Genomic DNA, 19,972 nt, shown 5'->3' with positions numbered 1-19,972 from the left:
CACCTGAATATTGTCACAGAGTCACCAAGACTGACTACTCTGCCCTTTCTGTGAATCCGGGATCCCCTCCTGTCCTGGGGGCAAGAAAGAACCCATGTGACATCCATGTGGGGGGTGGCCTTTCCTCCCCCCTCCACCAGAGTGGGTGGCCAGGCTCCAAGGTCTATGCACTGCCACCATTGGGGAGAACAGCCCTAGGGGCTTCAGACTGGAGTGTCTCTCCCATGGTCTTGAGTGGGCCTCATTCATTCATACCATCCTGCCCATCACCTCAAGGAAGAGGAAGGTTATCCAGACTCCCCAGGATGAAAGGAAGACATCAACAGACAGGTCCCAGTATTCATACTTTGCCTCAGTGACCACTCCATAGGGACAGGGACCAAGACTCCTGTGTTGTTAAGCGGAGCCCCAGATTTGCCTGTGAGGCCTCGCTCTGCTCTGACAGGAGGCACCCAGCAGTCCTGCTGGAATTCTGGATGGTCTGGCAAGGCAGGCAGCAAGGTGGCCATTTGGCTTTCTGACTGCCGGGCCCACCAAGCACAGACAGAGGAACCCCACTGGGAGCCTGTAGCCACCACCTGGAGACTCCCAGAGATAAAATACTAGGGATTGTCTTACAAAGGAGGAGATGGCTTAACTCCTGGGGCACTGGACAAAGGGAAATCATTCAATTACAAAACCTGGATCTGGGTCCCATTTCTTTCTCTGTCTTGGAAGAATCTAGTTCAGGGACCCTTTCCCAGAACTCCAGGGGGCTCACGATACATGTGCCAAGTGAAAATTCCTCTAAGAGCAGTTCCAAAAGGATCATCTGTCTGTGAAGGAGAGCCTGGATCTTTTGGGGAATGGGTTTCAGAAAGCCAGGCTAGGGTCCAACGCAGGGGGTGACGCATACCTCGTTTTTCCTGACTCGGGGGATCTATCTCTGTGTGTTCCTAGGGGAGGCCTAGCCTAAAACTGCATTATCTCTCCAGAATAAGCAGACAGAAGAATCGTGGGCTGGGTGGGCCACGGAGGCCTGCAGAGCCCTGCCCTGCTCCGGGGTGCCTGGGTCTCTGAGAGTAATCTGACAATTGTGCCCAGAGAGTCCACAGTGGCTGGTAACACTCGCAGGTCCGGGGTCTGCTTGTATGACCTCCTGCACGACCCCAAGTTCTGATCTCTGGGGAGCAAATTCTACCCTGGGGGCTGCCGGGCGGGGCCGGGGCAGGAGAAGCAGAAAGGCCCCGCCCCCGGGGTGTGTCCAACTTGGGCGCCTCCTAAAAAGGACCGGGCGGGGCTGCCGGAGCGCGTGGGTCCTCAGGTCAGGTCAAGGGGTCGAAGGTGCAGCGCGTGATCCAGGATCCTAGCAGGCCCCGAGCAGGAGCATGGCGTCGTCGGGGTCGGTGCAGCAGCCGCGGCTGGTGCTGCTGATGCTGTTGCTGGCGGGCGCGGCGCGGGCCAGCCTTTACTTCCGTCCTGGCCGGACCTGCTACCGGCCCCTTCGCGGGGACCAGCTTGCCCAGCTGGGGCGCAGGTGGGCGCGGGGCTGTGTCTGGGGAGAAAGAGGGTACACTTGTGCGCCAGGCGCGGGCCCCCTGCCACCTGGGACCTTGCTTCCTTCTGGGCCACCCTTGCCTCCTTTGGCCTGGGAAATCCCATCCCTTCCTTTTGGGATGATTTTCACATCCGGGGAACTTTGGTGTTTGCTAGATGGGGCACTCCTTACCCCTCTGGCCCTAGTTGGTGAGCGCTGGGGTATTTGGAGAGATGTTCTGTCACCGTCAGCTTCCAGTAGTGCTGGGTTCTGCTGGTGGCTCTTTTGGTGATGAAGGACCAAGCTGGGGAACTTCCACATTTTGGGGAAAGGAAGAAGTCTCCAGGAGGACTGTCTGGGTCTGTGACCCTGGTGGGGGAGGGGAGGCCCCAGGTGTTCCAGGGTTGATTTCCACGATGGTGACCTCTTTCCAGGACTTACCCTCGGCCGCATGAGTACCTGTCCCTGTCGGATCTCCCCAAGAGCTGGGATTGGAGAAACGTGAGTGGTGTCAACTTTGCCAGTGTCACCAGGAACCAGCACATCCCACAGTACTGCGGCTCCTGCTGGGCTCACGGTAGCACCAGTGCTATGGCAGGTGGGTGGCTGCTCTCCAGCGTCCTGGCTGCCTCTAGGTGACCCGTGGTAGCCACAGTCCAGGGTTACCGGGCCGGTGAATCTCTACCAGGATCCAGACTAGATTTTTTCCCCCTCTGCCACAGTGAGGTGACTATGTCCTTCTGGAGGTCTCTCCTTCGGGATCATTTAGGGCCTCTGTGGGACAGGCCTGGACTGGAACCCCGTGACAAGTGGCTCCTGGGTACCCTCCCTCCCCCAGAACTTTGTGACTTCAGCCTTTGAGCTGGAAGCAGCATTGCAAAAATCCCTGAGCTGACAGCCTGTATTTGGGTTGGGGAAGTGAAACTGCTTCTCTGTAGCAACTGGTATTTGGGGTTCATGTGTCCCCAGCTTGAAATGGCCAGCTTCTCTCCCTTGCATCTTACCCTGGCCACCACAGGGGCAGGAAGAAGATGCAGGAGGAAGAGAGAACCCTCCTGAAGCCCACACGTCCAGAGGGCTGCCGTGCCCTTCCTTGGTGGAGGGAGCAGCAGCCAGGAAGTGCCATCCAGTCTGTAGCACGTAGACTTGGCGTTGCCATCCGAAGAGGTGGCCCTGGAAGCCAGTGGGGAAGGGACGCTCCTGTCTGGGAGTGCGACTCAGGCAGTGTCCTCTCTCTTGCTTTGCTGTCTTTCTGGCCTGGCCTGCAGTGGGCAGAGCCTGGGTTGAGGATTAGTGGCTGTGAATTGGTGGCGCCCATGGCCGTAGGGCTTAACCTGCCAGCAGGTCCTTAGTTCCCAGACTAGGAAGCCTCTGTCAGGTCGGAAGGCTCCGTTGTGACAGCTGGGGTCCAGCCCATCTGCTTGGACCCTTTCTTTAGGGTGAGGAGTTTCACGACTGAGGGTGCAGTCTGTACCCCAGAGCGTGTAGCTGTGGCACCTTGTAGAGTCACCTCTGGGGTCTGGGACGCACTGCTGACCCTTGAGGAGCAGGAGGAAGGTCCAGCACGGGAAGGGCCAACGGGTGCTTGTCAAGGAGAAAGGGTGTGAGGGGAAGGCCCACAGGAGGGCCAGAGCACTTAGGGGTGGGGCCCGAAGCACTGGGGTTGGGGAAGTGACAGGACCTTCTGGGCAGAGCCCAGGGTGGGGTGAGGGCCATGGGAGCTGAGAGGTCAGAGGGTCGGTGAGTGAGGAGGGTGCAGAGCGTTGAGGGGAAGGGGAAGGGGATGGGCTGGAGGCTGTCGGGCCCTGCGCCCTCCCTCTTTGCCCCGTTGCGAGACTGGACTGTCTCCGGGACAGTCACTGCTTCATCCTTTCTTCCTAAATCACTGACATCTTCATCAGTGGTAGGCAAGGGCTCGCTTCCTCTTTCTCTGAGCAGACACCAAAAGGGGACTTCCACAGGGCCCCGGCCCGGTGCCAGCAGTGAGACCCGTTTGCCTCTCCCCATCTCTGGGTGGTTAAGCGTCCAAGCTTCTCTCTACAAGGTCACCTGGCTTCACGACAGGAGGTCATCTCATCCCTCCACCATTAGCTTCCAATAGGTGACCTAGAGCCCCTCGGTCCCGCCCACTCCCAGCATCCCACTGCTGGCTCCTGCTGGTTATCTGGAGCGTCCATCTCCTCTCCGCCCGCTCCCTCCCACTCTATCCCTTGCCCTTATTGAGACCCGCGAGTCAGTGTATCCAGGCCTCCTGCTGTTGGGGTGAAGTGAGACCCTCGCTGCACCCCCCCCCCCCGTGTCTCCTCTCTCTGCCTCCCCTAGCTCCTTGGCTTCACTGCTCCCCACACTCCTGAGGTCCTGGTCCCACTTGTGACCTTTTCCCCAGACTCACTTTTGTGTCTGTCAGCTGCTGCCTTCTGGCCTGCATCCCTGCTCCCTCCAGCCCCAGACATTCAGGTCGTCCTTATCATCTTCCCCATCACCAAGCCCAGCCCTCCCTCGAGGGCACTCAGGCAAAAGCTTAGGGGCTATCTGACTCTCGTCCTATGCTGCTCCTCCAGTGTCCACTTGGTCATAAAGGAGCTCGGCGTCGTCTTTCCCAGCACCCTGGCTGCGGTCTGCTGTCGGACAAGGGAGTCCCAGAGTGTGCCTGCTAAACCTAAGTCCCGTCATATTCCTTTATTTGACACCATCTCAGGGTTAGGCCAGTGACAGGGATCCTTCTCTGAGGAGCCTGCAGTCCGGCCCCTCCTCCGTCTCGTCCTCATACCAGCAGGTGAGGTGTAAGCGCCTTCATGGGCAACTTGCTCTTCTCCTCCTGTCCTTGCTTCCCTCCTGGGGTGGCATCTTAGTCACTGTCCTGTTGCTGTGTAGAGACTCCGTGGCTGAGGCAACTGGAAAGCATTTAATTGGGGCTTGCTTACCATCTCGGAAGTCGTGGTGGGGGGCGTGGCAGCAGGCACGTCGCTGGAGCAGTAGCCGAGGCATCCAGTCCAAAGCCCACACCTCCTCCACTGAGGCCACATCTCCTAACCCTTCCCAGACAGCCTAGAGACCGTGCATTCATACGCGTGAGGCTGTGGGGGCCATTCTCGTTCAAACCAGCCCGGATGGACACCTCCCAGGCTGCCCCGTGTACATGACACCTTAGGTCCTGGGCGCTCTCCAGAACGGCTCCCGGCGGTGATACTCTGCTTACCCGTCGTCTGGCCTGCTGTGCCCGAGGTGTGGTGCAGGTCCACCGGGCGGAGCTCGCTCTTGTGGGCTGGATTCTGCTGTTGGCACAGCGCTCAGCACCCAGAAGGTGTGGACGGAAATCTGTTGGAGAAAAGGAAGTCAAGTGAGAAGGGGAGAACGGGTGGTGTAGAGGGGCCGTCTCAAGAAGCCCGCCGAGTCTGGCGCCAGTTAGTTGGTTGGATTGGAAGCAGACTTCATGTCAGATGTAGAGGGTGTCAGGCCTGAAACTATCATCCAGCCACTGCGCTCAGGTCTTAGCTGAGGTCACCAGAAGGGAGCCACCAGAGATGAGGAGGAAAGGGCTCTCCGCATGCCTCGGGGAATGCACTGCTAGGGTTGAATGCGGAAGAGACGCCCCAGGCACTTCCAGAAGGCTGGAGTGTCCCGTCTGCTGACCCTCTGAAAGAGGCAGTCAGACGAGAGTGGGGGAGGGTTATAGGTGGTGTCAACACAGGGACCTTGGCAAGGGAGGCCAAAGAGAGACATACAGGCAGTGGTGGATCCCACCTCACGCTACCCAGGCAAGGCGTAGAGTCCTGGGACCCTAGGGTGGACTCTGGGAAAGGCAGGTCTGTGGGCTTGAGGATGCCCCTCGTTGAGAGGTGACCTGTTGCTGGGGATGTAGAGGGAGGAGGGTTACAGGGAGCCGAGCTAGGGGAAGGAGACCATAGGGTTAGGGTTAGGCCCATGGGCCATGGACAGCTGGGAGCCTCCTTGTCTTTGGCACACCAAGTACATTCTGGGCACAGAAACGGGCCTAAATGGTGACAAGACGAAGTCATCAAGCATGTGCGTGCAGGGTATTCAATGGGTGATTCTAGAAGGTTCCGTGCTATTAGATGGTAGTCTTGTAGAGCAGAAGTAGGAGAGTATGGGAGGTGAGTCAGGTCTGAAATCCACAGGATGGAGGGAAAACAAAGATACGCTTTGGCTTGGGGGGGGAAGAGTTGAGACGTAGGAGACAGGCCTGGGGGGTGTGACTGCTGTGTGTTGTGTGTATAGCTTGAGAGTGAAGAGCAGGATGGTTTCTCAGGATACAGATCAGCCATGCCCTGGCGGATGCTGTGATCCTAGCTGTCCTAGTGTGTGGGCCCAGCACATGAGTACTTAGCGCTGCTGTCTGGCCGCGCTCGCTAAGGCTAGTCTCCATGGGCTGTGCTTTTCCCTGGAGATGCCCACGCCAGCCTTATGCCCACGCCAGATGTATGGTCTGTAGCTGGTCTCCAGCCTCCTCACACGGGTGGTTTTTGTTGCTGTCCTGTAGCAGGTGCTTCCTGGGACCCCCAGATATGGCCTTGCCTTGTGACACTTGCGGGCACACACACAGACATCAAGATGCCCGAGGAGGGCCAGAGTTGAGCTGAGGCCTCCCCAATGGAAGGACCAGGGGGCAGAACCCTGTGGCGTTTGGGGAGCTTGGGTGGTACTGACCAGGGTGCTGACCGTTGCAGACCGCATCAACATCAAGAGGAAAGGCGCGTGGCCCTCCACCCTGCTGTCGGTGCAGAACGTCATCGACTGTGGCAACGCTGGCTCCTGCGAGGGAGGCAATGACCTTCCGGTGTGGGAGTACGCCCATAAGTATGGCATCCCTGACGAGACCTGCAACAACTACCAGGCCAAGGACCAAGGTAGGCCCTGCACGTGTCCCCACACTGCTGTACGCCTGTCTCCTCTTCCGCGAACCCACGAGTCCCTCATCTGTCGTGCTGTGACTGGGATGCCAAAGAGGGTGGGGGTGGGGACAGCAGCCCTCAGGAAGAGCTGGATGGTTCCTGGCTCCAGGGTCATCTGATGTCACTTTGAACCTGGTGGGTTGGGGTTGGGATGACAGAAAGCTGGAGCCTGTGGTCCTTGTTGAGTTTAGCATAGAAAGAGAGGTACCGGAAGAACAGCACATTCGTTTTGCTAGCCTGGCTGGCAAATGGACTTTAGAGACCCCTGATTTCAGCGCCCAGGGCTGGGATTACAGGCACGCACCATCACGCTGCCTTTACGTGGGTGCTGAGTGTCCGAACTCAGGGTCTCACGCTTGCAATCGTAGGCACTTTACTGGCGGATTTCCCCAGCCCTTAGACCTAAGTCATTTTCCTTCATTTTTAAAAGATAAAGTACATTTATTCAGCAACAACGATACATTTTAGAATGTATCATTTCTGGGTATTTCCAAATTCCCAGCATATTACTCTTTGAGTTTCGGGTGCAATAAATGACTATTTCCAGGCATTCTCAGAAATTTCAGAATCAGGATTATTATCAACATACTTTTAGCAACCTTCACATTCTGTTGTTTAGACAACTACAATTCTTGTTTAATGAATACATGGTTGGTATCCATTAAATAAAAGAGCTACGCCCTGCAGGAGTGTTCAATACAAAAACATAATTTACAATTAAATCCCCCAATGAGACAGTGGCCCCTTGTGAAATCCTGCGTGGACACTCCCCACCAAGGACACATTTTATATTAAAAATGTGTGATTCCACCCTGTGGCGGTGGCAGCAAACGCCTTTAATCCCAGCACTCGGGAAGCAGAGGCAGGTAGATCTCTGTGAGTTTGAGGCCAGCCTGGTCTCACAGAGAAATTCTGTCTTGAAAAACTAAAAAGAAAAGCAAATGTGTGATTCCTTGGAAGGACATTCAAAGGGCTTACAGAAGTATCTTGTAGGTGTGATGTCATCAGCAAGCATTTTGCCCTTTTCCAATTGTTCTTTCCACGTTACACGCGTGTGCACGTATTTATTTGGGCTGGGATCTGCATACGAAGGAAGGAGAACAGGGTTTTTTTTTTTTCTTTCTGAGTTTGGGTCCCTTTGCTTCATATTATAAATGCTAAGTCCATTCATTCGTTCTGCGAATTTTGTGATCTCATTTTTCTCTGGAGTAGTATTCCTAGTAAGTTTTAAGTGTGCCCGGTTTTCATTACCCACGCATCTGTTGATGGACAACTAGTTTGATTTCAGTACTTCGTTGCAATGAATAAAGCAGCCATAAGCTTGGATGTGCAAGTATGTCTGTGGTAGGGTGTGGAGTTCTCGGGGTTTATGTGCAGGGGTGAAACAGCTGGCCCATATGGTCATTCTATTTTTAAGTTTTGAGGGATCTCCAAGCTGATTTCCATAGTGGCTGTATTAATTTGCACCCCCACAAGCAGTGAATAAAGCTTCCTTTTTCTCCAAAAATCCTCTCCAGCATTTGCGGTCAGATTTCTTGACGATAGCCATTCTTACAAGGGTGAGGTAGTTTCTCAGAGTGGTTTTAATTTGCATTTCCCCGATGGCTTGCCGACTAGCTTTGTTGAGTTCTTCCCCCCCACCCCCATCTTTGAGACAGGGTCTCACTATGTAGCCTTGGCTGTTCTGGAACTTACTGTGTGGATCAGGCCTCAAGCCCACAGAGACGCACCTGCCTCTGTCTCCCAAGTGCTGGGAGTCAAGGCGGCACACACCGGTTGCGTGGGCTGTGTGCTCGGCTGTTTCCTTCTCTGCACAGAAGTGTCTTATTTTCCGGTGGCCTCAACTGCTATTTGGTGCTAATTTCTGTGCTATTGTTTTATTCAGGAAGGTCTATCCTACCCTAGCACCTTGAGGGGCATCCCCTATATTTTTGTCTAGAACTTTGTGTCTCAGGTTTTAAAGTCTTTGATCCAATGTGAATTGATTTTTGTAAAGGATGAAAGGTATGAATCTAATTTTTGTTTTTCTAAAGTGGATATCTAGTTTTCTTAGCATCACTTGTTGAAAAGGCTTTTTTTTCCAATGTGTTTGCCTCCTTTGTCTTGAGTTAAGGGGCATAGCTTTGTCAGTTATTTCCAGGTCCTGTCTTTCTGTCTGTCCGTTTCTATGCCAGCTCCTGTCTTTGTCGCTATAGCTCTGAGGTGTAATTTGAGGTCAGGTACTGAGGCACCTCAAAAGCAGTGCTCTTACTCTTTAGGATTGCTTTGGCTATCCCTGTAAACTGAATTCTGATATTCCTCAAGCCAAGTAACAAGAGGGTGCATTTCTTTAAATCGAGTACATTGGCCTGTGTACTCACATAGCCAGCAGTGGAATCTTCTGGTTACATTTTAAGTTTGATTACGCTCGTTTTCAGATGAGAAGGGCAGCTTTAGAGTGCCTACTACGTTCTTACTAACCAAATCGTGTCCTTCTGCTCTGCCACGGCCTGGGGGGAGGCTTTGCATCAGGCCTCTGCACCTGAGAGCCCGATGGTTTCCGCCATCAGCTGATGAATGGCCGACTAAGTCAGAGAAGTGGGGAGGACGGGGCGGGCTCCATTAGGGGGTTAATGAGGAGACGTGTCATGCTGACTTCTTGTGTTCTAGAATGTGACAAGTTTAACCAGTGTGGGACCTGCACCGAATTCAAAGTGTGCCACACCATCCAGAATTACACCCGTTGGAGAGTAGGTGACTACGGCTCCCTGTCGGGTAGGGAGAAGATGATGGCAGAGATATACGCCAATGGTCCCATCAGGTGAGCAAGAGGTCCCCTCAGATGGATAGCGAGGCCCTGTGGTATCGTGCGCACGTGTGCAACTGTGCTCGCCCTTCCCACTCGGCCAGTCTGACCCCTAGCTTGAGTACCACGCAATCATCTTTGCCTGTAAAGACGTTGGCTTTCTCAGAAGCTGTTAGTCAGTCTGTCCCAGGGAGCTTTTGTGTAAGCTAGGTGGAGAGTCTGGAATGGTGGTGGGGTCCCCACAGCAGGACTCACGACTGTAACCCAAGTGCCACCACAAGTACCGATGCGCTTCTGGCACTGATGACCGATGGCTTTTCTCAGCTGCGGGATAATGGTGACGGAGAAGATGGATAACTACACTGGAGGCATCTACGCCGAGCACCAGGAACAGACCTCCATCAACCACATCATCTCTGTGGTCGGCTGGGGCGTCAGCAGTGAAGGGGTTGAGTACTGGATTGTCCGCAATTCGTGGGGCGAACCCTGGGTAAGACAATTCCCTTTCTTAAGGTCAGACCAGAGTCCATACCTCTCCCCAGCAGTGGAGTGGAGGGCTGACTCCCGCTGTCTCACCAGGCGAGAAGCGGCTTCTGGGGTCTGAATTCCTGTCTTCCAGGAATAAATACTTTTGAGTCAGGTCAGAAGTCCAGGGGAGGAAAACTGCAGGTTGTAGATTTTAGGGCGCAGTATTACCTCTTAGTCACTCCAGACACTCTGAAAGAGGGCCGGGTGGAAGGCGTGGGCGTGAAGAACCGCAGCCATGCCTACCGAATGGCCACAAGTGGGGTGGGTACCAGCAGTTGACAGTCACGTCCTCACATTATTTAACTGCCCGCAGAGTCCCGGGAGGACCGAGTCCGAGCTTTGTCTGGACCCCCAGGGCTTTGCAAGGTGGGGCTGGGCTGAGGACGGTGGCTCAGGGCAGGGCCTGGGTCTGCAGAAGAGAGTGGTGAGCAGAGGGCGTGTCCTGAGGCACTGATGCACACTTGTTGCTCCTCACAGGGTGAGAGGGGCTGGATGAGGATCGTGACCAGCACCTACAAAGGAGGCACAGGTGCCAGCTACAACCTCGCCATCGAGGATGCCTGCACATACGGGGACCCCATTGTTTAAGCAGATGTCTCTGGAAGCAATGCTGGAAACCATGCCAGGGATGGGGTGATTATTAACACTGGACAGCTAGAAACAGTGCTTGCATGAGGACCAGAGTGTGGACGGCAGAAGCCATCCCAAGAAGAGATGGTTAAAGGAGGACCCACATGTCCCCATGGCCCTCAGGACCAGAGGCTGCTTCTGGCCACCTGGAGAAGACAGCTATACAGTTCCAATGTCGCCCTGGGATCCATGGAGAGGGGAACAATTCCAGGCTGCCTAAGCGATGAATAAAGTATGCGGTTTCCTCCAAACTCTGAGTCTGTGCACTTTATTTACACGGGAATAGCGCGTGTGGACACACACCGCCCAGCCCATCGTTACTCTAGGCAAGTTTAAACAGTAAGACAACCAACCACCTGGGTCACTGGTAGAAAACTCACATAAACCCTAGAAGTGATTCATCCTCACTACCCCGAGGCCTACTGGGTGCCTCCTCAGAGGTGCTTACACCTGACTCCTGCATGTGACATGTGGTGCAGGGTTCACACAACAATCGGGGCTGTCCACCACAGCAGCTTCTCCTGGGCACTGCAAACACAGTCCTTTTAGAAGAGCTGTCCGCTCCCTCCCAGCAGACCCTGCTTCCTTCTGGGAGGCTGGTTTGGCCTCTTCACAAGCAGCTTCCTGAAACCAGTCCTCTAGTCCTGAACTGGGCCCAGCAGGTTCTGCTTCGGCTCTGGCTGCTCTCAGTTCACCACGATGAAGTTAGACTTGCAGTGCGCTGTACAGGAGCACATGGCCACTGGGTTAGAACACGTGAACCGTGGGGTGGGCCATCACGGCGAAAGGATGTTTAGGGGCCTTACCAATGAATTCTGTCACAGGGTCGTGCTCGCCCTCTGATTTGATGGTGCCCGCAATGCTGTCGTTTTCCAAGATGGGGAGGAACAGCTGCACAAAGTCTGAGGTGTACGGTGGGGCGATGACATCCAAAACCTAGTGGGGAGACCTCAGCATTAGCGCACCTGCTGGCGGGCACAGCGCTCGACCCGGCAGTGAGGGGGCGGGATGTGGGAGATGGCCCCACCCTCTCGGGGGCTTCCCTGGAGACACCCCAGCCTCCAACTCCGAGGCACAGGACATAACGCAGGGGACATGGCAGAGGACCCACAGGGAAGATGTATTTAATAAACCATCAGTGTCCCCAAGACTATCGCGAGCATGGATCTCAGAGTTGGGAACCACACAGATGATGACATCAAGCCTGAAGGGCTGGGCTAGTGGACGGAGGAAGCCCTGAAGCCACCGGGCTACTTACCTCAGTGACGAAGTAGCGGATGAGGGAGATGTCGGTGTCCAGCTTCTCCAGACACTTGCGGATGTAACTGACCACAGGCAGCACATAACCACGGCTCAGCAGGTGGACCATCCTGTCCAGCAGGGTCTTTTTCAACTCAAGCTGTGGAAGAGCAGGGCCAGGGGAGCAGGTCAGAGCCGGAACTCTCCCAAGGCCCAACAAGCCCCGAGGCACAGCTCACCTGCTCCATCACGTCTAGCTGGGAGTGTTCGGTCTCAAAAAGCTTAATGAGCAGCTGCAGAACCTGGGGGTGCAGGAGCTGGTGGCAGGTGCTGATCTGCGGACAGCGAGGGGGCACTGAGGCACCTGCCGGTTCTCTGGGCTTACTAGCAGCACACAGGGACAGTACAGGATTGTCAAGCCAACCAAGGTGGCTTACTGCTGATGGGGACAGCACTTGTCAGGTTTAGGCCTCCCTTCTGATAACCCTTGATAGACACGTCTACAGGGTCCTTGAAAGGACAACCTCACAGGGGACACAAACCGCCAGCTCTGAGGAGAGCATCTCCTAACCTCACATGACAACAACGGTCCAAGACACAGACCGTCATGTACCTCACAAAGTGGCTCTTCTGCCCCTTACCTCATCCAGCAAGGCCAGGTGAACTGGTGTGTGGTCAGTCTGCAGCTGGAAGTACCTCGGTTCGGACACGGTCCAATCTACCCACTTCAGGACACCCATTGCCACCACCGGGAACCTACAGGCAGACAAGGTACTCGGCCTCCTTTGACCAGGAGCGGGAGGGTGGGGGGGGGTAGGGGGTGGGGTGGGGGAGGCTGAAATGCGCCAAGGAACGATAAAGGGTTGGAAGCAAGGCCAAAGTCTGGGGACACAGTGACACCCCCATCACCCTGCCCTGCAGGAGTAGCTCCTGGTGGAAGCGGTCTGATGAGACCAGCTGCTCTCAGAAGGAATTTGATCCTCAGCCCCTTCAAACCCTCCACAACAGCAATGGAAATCTTCATCAACACAAAGCGTGGCTCCTGGCAGAAACCAGGCAGCACAGGCTGCTGTGTGGGAGGCTCGGGTTCATAAGTCCCTTTAGTTCAGAGCCTTGGCTTAACAGATGTACTACCAATGAACCGCTCCTCTAAGTCTGTTTTCTAATTCTGGACGCCCTTTGTCTGCTCTGTGAGGGTCTGCCAAAAAGATCTCTGGCCAACAAGCACCTAAAAGCGCCCACGCTGTCACAGCTGCTCAAGTTCCCCACGTGTGCTTAAGAGAGACCCAAGCTCTCACTTGCTGCACATGACAGTGCCCACTGCAACCACGGGGACAGGGACCGAGGGGAACGGGTGGCACACTCACCTAATGCACTGATAGAGTGTGCTCAGCTCGGCTACCAGCTCCGAGGCCCCTTTGTTCTCATTACAACACAGATTGTGGACAGTTTCCACAGCCTTCGACGTGGACTTCAGCTCATCTTTGCCAATGCTAACCCGCTTGTTCTGAAACCATACAAGCTGGTGAGTGATGAGGGGAATGCGGCCTTGCTGTGGGGTGCCCCGGGGTTGGCCCCTTCCCTGTCTGCAGAGCCAAAAGTCAACTCAGCTTTCAAACTGCATGGTCACACAGCGCACAGAAACCAGGAGGCACAGGCTGCTGTGTGGGAGGCTCAGGAAACTCAGTTTTATCCCACTAGCCAGTCCTAGTGTCAAGGGGCCACACAGCTCCTGCAGGCACTGAGCTCTCTCAGTGTCTTGCACACAATGCTAAAGGCGTCTCCAGTGTTGGGCGGGCTTGAGAGTTCTTGCAGCCCAGATCCCCACACAGTACCAGAGCGAGGCGGCCACTGGCCCGCCAGGCTCAGGCTCAGAGCACCGAGAGTACCTTCTTCCAGGCCTCCACCACACTAGCGGCATAGGCCAGGATGTGGATGTACTTGTGCTTGTGGTCCTGGTTGATCTTGGCCCCCGGCTTGAACAGCGACTGCATGAACAGGTCTAGGAAGGCAGGCACCCGGATCTAAGGAGAGGCAGACTGGGGAGTGGGCTGGAAGGAGGGCGGCCCTGGCCCACCCACCTGTAGGGCTCTGACCGGGTGGAAACTGAGTGGCACAGGGTGTGCCTGTGGTGAAACATTTGCCCACAATGCAACAGACCCTGGCTTCGATTCCAGCAGCGCCAGCAAGGTTGGGAGGAGGGCTTTCGCTGGGGCAGTCGTGCCTGTACCCCAAACACTCAGGGAAGCTAGGGCAGGAGGGCCAGCCCAGTTTGAGACCAGCTTGGGCCAGAGATAACACCTTGTCTCCAACAACAAGAACTATTTCCACAGGAACCAGCACGCAGGCATGGTCTTAGAGAATGAGGGCAACTGGAGGCCTCCCCGAACCACCCTGACGCCTGGCGGAGGCCCCTGGCCTCGGGAAGCACAGGCGGCTTACAAGTTCCACAGGAGGCGGGTCCATGCTGGTGAACATCTTGAACAAGACCGTGATGTCTGCAGGGTTCAGTGCTCCCCTGGACAGCATGGCGCCGAGAGCTTGGCAGGCCCGAGGGTAGGAGGCAGCTGTGCCCAAAGCCAGGGTGATCTGACTGGCGTCGTGGCCTCTGGTTGGAAAGTCACACATGTCACTAACAGCCTTCTCCTCCCTTCCGCTTTCACACATCCACTGCTGAGCTGGCGGGACCCCTGTGATTTCCCACAGCTCCGCTGTTTACTCTTTCCACTAACAGACCCCTGGGAGCAACAGCTACAATGAGCTGCAAAAGACTCTGATGCAGCTGTAACCTCCAGGAGGGACTTTCACACCCTGTCTCATTACGGAAGACTTGGCAGCAGAAAACCAGAGCCTCAGATCCACGAAGAAGCAGGGCACTGGAGACCAGGCCAGGGCTGTTCTGCTGTCAAGGTCTCCCAGCACAAGCGCACACACCACTTCCTAGCAAAGAGCCAACAGCACAGCACTGTACGAGGCCGAGGCATCAGAGGCTGCGCAGCCTCAGCTCCCGGGTAAGAACTGACCTAGAACAGATGGAGCTGGAGGCTGAGCCGTGGCCTGGGACCACAGTCTGAGCAAAAAGAGGAGCGGGCAAGCAGAAGCGTCTCTTACTTCTCCTGGGCGAAGCGCTGGACTTCCTGAGCGACCCTGCGCACTGCTGAGCCACCCTGCTCCTCCTGGGCCAGCACGGACATCATGGCCTGTGCAAACAGGTATGTGTGCTCCCCATGGCACACCATTTTCTAGAATATTGCAGGGAGACAAATTTCAGGTCACAGCGCTAAATGCAGACAAAAGGGGTTCTGGCTAGGGTTCTCTGACCTGGAGAGACGGGGAGGGGGTGGGGGGGACGGGAACCTCTCAAAGCCTGACCCCGGGCAGCCCCCTTCCACCTGAGATTCAGAGGGGCTTACTGCAAACTCAGGAAGATTTTTCTCAAGGTTTTCCTCTCCTCCATCCAAGATGGTGGCTAGAGAGGTCCGGAGCACTCTGGAGAACACTTCCAACTGCTGGCAGGCTGTGGACACGCTGGTGATCTCCCCTTGGTACCCCGCATCAGAAATGAGCTGCCATACAACCCAAAGGCCCAGGGTCAGCATCTGGGGACCCTACTTTCAGAGTGGTTAGCTCGTCAACCGCCTGTCGTGAGTGAGCCAAGTGACCCAGCTTTCCCCGTGCTTCCTGCTGTGCCAGCATCGAGGTGTTTGCTCGCCCAGACTCACTGGTGTCTGGAGAAGCAGAGAGGCCTGGGCTGCCTGAGGCCCTTCAGCACACACGCACAATCTAAACCCCACTGTGCCCAACCCTGAAAGAGCCGATGTGACAACCCGAGCAGACACAAAGTCCCTGCTTCCCTTGCTCAGTGTGAGGCGATGAAGGTAAAGGCTGGCAACCCCACCGGGAGGACCCAAGACGACCGCGGAGCGGATCCTCTTCTCGGGACTCCAGGACTCGCCCTACCTTCACAGTGAAGTTGAGCATCAGACAGTCAGGATGGGCTTCAGCCAGCTTATAGAACAGATCTCTCCACGTGGTATGTGCGATCATCTGCTCAAGCCACGCTGGGGTCTGCCAGAGACAGAGGCCCCGCCTGAGTATGGGAAGTCTGTGGCATGGCATGAGCAGTGACTCCAGCTCTGGGGAAGCAGGGCTTGGCTATGGCCATGCAGTTGCCTGGATGGTAGGCTCCCCAGGTGCCTGTTCACAGCTCCTGAAAGACTGGCCTAACTTCTCCGAAGGGTGTGGAAACGTGCTCTCTGGGAGACACACGCAAAGTCCCATGGGGCATGTATGTATCCCTGGGCACATCACATAGTTAAGTCGTGCTCACCAACCCTGTGCCCTTGGCAGAAGAAGGAAAAGGCAGCAGGGATAGCACAGGCGGTTCCGCCCGTGAAAATGTGTCTCTTGGCCCCCTTGTGTGAGTGATGGACTGTGCCATGACCAGGCTCCCATGGCTGCTCCCTGCCACTGCCTGACTCCCACAACAATGCCACTTGGGGCATTTCCAGGTCCTGAGGGAAGGCCCGAGAGCTGCAACAGTCTCACCTGTTTCCTAACCTTCCTTCCTGCCCTGCCCTCAGGGCTGACCCATGCCTGGACCCCCCAGTCCCCTGCAGTAGTTATACACACCTGGACAAGACCCGCCATGGTTTCCCGCCAGGCAGTGATCGTTTCTTGGAGGACCCCCCCAGGAGCCTTCTAACCCCATATCTGTACCCAGGGGCTGATGGGAGGCGCTGGGCACTGGCAGCCTCCCACACAAGTACCTCACCCCTGAGAATGCAGAGAGGAAGCCAGCAAAGGCCCTGGGGTGTGAGGTCAAAAGTCAGCACCCCTCACCTCTCCTTCTTCGGTGAAAATAGAATCTGCTTTCCGAGGGTCAAAGTGCTTGATCAGCAAACTCTTCAGGTGGTTTTCCACAGTCTCCTGCACCTGCACTGGCTCAACACCTGGTGGAAACGGGAAGCTTTACCTGCAGCCCCGCCCACTTGCCCCACTATGCACAGAGACAGCATGGCCAGTGTCGCAGACCCGCTACTGACCACCACCGTAGTGGCGAAGGTGCCCGACCCTTTAGAGAGGGTTCTGGATCTACTCAGTGCTAAGACCCCCCCCCCCCAAGAAACAAACACAGTACGAGTCCATGAGATGGCTATCCTTCCTGTGTGGCCCGGAGAGAGACATCTCCAAACTCTCATTCATCAAGGACAGAGGGACAGAGCCAACAGGTGAGGACCTGGAGTGTACACTCTGCCCCCGTGAAGAGAGCAGGTGCAGCCAAGAACCACACTTCGAGCCAGTCACCCTGACAGTGGGGAGGCAGCTGGTTTCCGGACAGTACTTGAGTGACGTCACTGTACCCAATTCAGTGGATTTACAGTAAGGCTCTGTTTTGATCACATTAGCTAAAAGCCATCATCGAGCAGTCTTAAATTATCTGCCATTTAGTGCTGGCTGTAACAGGCCTCTTGAAAGGCAACACTGAGCACACACTGTGTGGCCTTGTAATTCTATGGCTGCGGAAAAAGCTTGGTGAGAACTCCTTTTGAGGGCTACCTGCAACCCCAGCAACTGACTCAGCTCAGAGCTGAGCATACAGGGAGCAGTCAGTCCTTCCGCCTTTGGATGGTGGAGACCAAGAATGCTCAGAACTTATCATTGCTTAGGGACCCAAAAGCCCCTCGGAGGGGAATGAGTGAGAAGCTGGGGAGACGGTTCAGTGCTTAAAGTACCCGCCATGCACACACAAGGATCAGGGTTGGGATACCCACAACCCGTTTAAAGATACCAGGTAGGCATGGTGGCGCACCCGTACTTCCACTCTGGAGGAAGAGACGGGGTCCCCGAGCAAGCTGGCTAGTGAGTCTAGCCACATCAGCAAGCCCTGGGCTTGACTGAGACCTTCTTTAGCGAGTAAGGTAATAAAAGAATCTCAGATGACTCTCCCCTTGGGCATCCACATGCATGCACACACACACATGGACACACACATGCATGCACACCCACATGGACACCCACACACATTTACACACACGCACACACGAGGAGTGAGTGGCCGGGCCAGGGTCGTCCTGGCAAGCACCTGTCTGGATGAGCCACTCAGCCAGCAGGTTCACAGTCTGCGCCACGGCTGTATAGTTCTCAGACAGGAGCTGGATGACATTTTCTGGAGAGCCTCCTGCCTGGAAATACCTGGGAAGAGGAAATGGCGGCCTTTACGTTGAGGGCACACAGAGGAGACAGGGAGGACAGAAGGGCAGGAGGAAGGCACGGCAGGCTTGGGCTTCTTGAGGGTGCCAAAGGACCCTAGCAGCCTTCCGTTCCAAGGTCACATGCTTTGCACTACAAAACTCTCCCTGAGTGCCCGAAGGTGCATGCGCCCACACACCTCTTCAGAGTGTTGAAGATGGAGGGCTCCATGATGTAGTCCCGGGTGGAGAATTTATGCAGACATTCCTGCTGCACCTCAGCGTCATCCTCTCCCCCGGAGTCGTCTTCCTGCTGCTGGGAAAGGTAAGGGCCAGGAGAGGTGCTCCTCAGTATCAGTCCCTGCACTCCCCGCCTTAAAGGCGTGTGACGCGGTCCATTTTCTTTCTTTTTTGTTTGTTTGTTTTGTTTTTTCGAGACAGGATTTCTCCGTATTGTTTTGGAGGCTGTCCTGGAACTTGCTCTGTAGACTAGGCTGGCCTCGAACTCACAGAGATCCACCTGCCTCTGCCTCCCGAGTGCTGGGATTAAAGGCGTGCGCCACCAACGCCTGGCTTGGCACGGCCCATTTTCAAAGTGCCACCCAAAAGAGTGATTTCATCTGACTCTCTAACAACCTCAGGATGGGGGCCCACAGGAAGCAGCTTCAAAGGGTCAGGAACTGCACCAAGCACACTGTACAGCCAGCCCACGGTGGCCGATCAGGTACCCTATGCATGGTATCCTTTCTAACAAGGACGCTCACGATGCCACACCAGCCAACACTCGTGAGGACTCCACACGCTGACCCACGGGAGGGTCAAGACTAACAACCGACCTTCGGCTCAACAGCCAGTCACTACCCGGCGTTCTCCAACTAAGACGGACAAACTGATCCTCAGGGCAAGAGCCAGCAAGTTAGTCTTGGGAAGCCAAGGTCACTAACCCTCGAATCAGCAGGCCTGGCTGGAGCAGGACACAACCTTAGGCCGAACCCACACAGACTGACCACTACGTGGTACGGAGGGCTGAGTGACCCCGGGTCTGTCCGTCTGCACAGCTGTCCTAGCTGCAAGCAGAGCGGGCGCTCTGTGACAGTGACTGCACGGAGACTGGGAACCGAGAGGGTACAAGGGGGAAAAGCTTATCCCTGGAAGGAGGTCACAACCTCCAGGCAACTGACGCAATGAGGCAGGAGCCCAGCCAGGAAGCTGGTGAAAACCAGCCGAACTCAGCCCTCTTCCTGTTCTTGTAAATAAAGCTTTATTGAAACATGCTTATGTCCACCCTGTTATGTGTCATTACCCGTGACTGCTTTCCCTAATCCGGTGGGTAAGTAGCTGTGGCACAGCTCCCACACAACCTACTGTATTTACCATGAGTGGGGCTCTTTCCTAGGGAACTTTCTGGACTCTCCGAAAGCAACGCGCTGGGGCAGACAGAGCCTCGGGTCAGGAGAAGCCAGCCCGGGAGCCCTTGGAGTCCACGCGCGGGGGGAAACTGAGGTCCCCAAAGGGGTAGGAGCGGCCCGCTGGGCTGGGGCCCGAGGTCGGAGGTCAGGGAGTCAAGGGTCAGCAGACCGGCTGTGACCCCAGGTCCACGCCCCCTTCCCTCCTCCCTCCCCGGTACCCGGGTCTGGCCGGCGCGGGCGGGCTCGCCGCGAGGACGGGGCAGAGAACCGGCTTCCGGGCGGGACGCCTCCTGCCCTCTCACCTGGCCGCCTTCCGCCTCTTCGCCCCACTCCGGCGCGTTCCCGAAGTAGTCTTCAGCCATAATCGTACCCGGCGCTGGGCCCGCCATAGTTGCCGCGAGTTCTCACTGCGCGTGCGCGGGAGCCGACCCATGCAAGTGCGCGTGCGCGCGGTTCCGGGAGGCGCTCCCGGGCCTCGCGCAGGGCTCGAGAGGCGGGACCCGGGGAGGGGCGTGGCTGCGGAGGAGGCGTGGCCGGCGCTCTGGCTTGCTAGGCTGAAGGATCTCTCAGGAGCAGAACTGGTTGAGTCTCGGAGTTTTTAGAAAATGTCCGATAAAAGCCACTGTTTTTTTGTTTTGTTTTTGTTTTTTTTGTTTTTACGAGACAAGGTTTCTCTGTATTGTTTTGGAGGCTGTCGGTCCAGCCTGGCCTCGAACTCACTGAAATCCGCCTGCCTCTGCTGGGATTAAAGGCGTGCGCCA

At 55.9% G+C, this 19,972-nt stretch overlaps 2 protein-coding genes across 3 annotated transcripts; one reads left to right on the top strand and one right to left on the bottom strand.

Moving 5' to 3' along the window:
- The first annotated feature begins 1,269 nt into the window (after positions 1 to 1,269).
- Positions 1,270 to 10,623, top strand: Ctsz (cathepsin Z). Its single transcript, XM_005074495.4, has 6 exons — positions 1,270 to 1,516; positions 1,951 to 2,114; positions 6,205 to 6,384; positions 9,079 to 9,229; positions 9,539 to 9,704; positions 10,220 to 10,623. The coding sequence occupies exons 1-6, from the start codon at positions 1,368 to 1,370 to the stop codon at positions 10,328 to 10,330; spliced, it is 921 nt and encodes a 306-aa protein (XP_005074552.1). The 5' UTR covers positions 1,270 to 1,367; the 3' UTR covers positions 10,331 to 10,623.
- Position 10,624: 1 nt separating this feature from the next.
- Positions 10,625 to 19,663, bottom strand: Nelfcd (negative elongation factor complex member C/D). Of its 2 annotated transcripts, none has more exons than XM_005074493.4 (15): positions 19,514 to 19,663; positions 18,003 to 18,118; positions 17,697 to 17,806; positions 16,454 to 16,563; positions 15,572 to 15,679; positions 15,025 to 15,177; positions 14,723 to 14,853; positions 14,054 to 14,219; positions 13,501 to 13,635; positions 12,979 to 13,118; positions 12,253 to 12,367; positions 11,851 to 11,946; positions 11,631 to 11,771; positions 11,179 to 11,308; positions 10,625 to 11,093 (listed from the first exon to the last, which is right to left on the bottom strand). In XM_005074493.4, the coding sequence occupies exons 1-15, from the start codon at positions 19,598 to 19,600 to the stop codon at positions 11,059 to 11,061; spliced, it is 1,773 nt and encodes a 590-aa protein (XP_005074550.1). In that variant the 5' UTR covers positions 19,601 to 19,663; the 3' UTR covers positions 10,625 to 11,058. The 2 variants fall into 2 exon arrangements, with proteins under 2 accessions (XP_005074550.1, XP_005074551.1); XM_005074494.4 differs by having other exon boundaries at positions 18,003 to 18,115; positions 19,514 to 19,655.
- Positions 19,664 to 19,972: the final 309 nt, after the last annotated feature.

Source organism: Mesocricetus auratus, unplaced genomic scaffold (assembly GCF_017639785.1).
Source record: "Mesocricetus auratus isolate SY011 unplaced genomic scaffold, BCM_Maur_2.0 Super-Scaffold_100028, whole genome shotgun sequence".
In the NCBI taxonomy this organism is placed as follows: Eukaryota; Metazoa; Chordata; class Mammalia; order Rodentia; family Cricetidae; genus Mesocricetus; species Mesocricetus auratus.
Note: the sequence above shows the minus strand (reverse complement) of the source record. Positions and strands in the feature narration are given on the sequence as shown.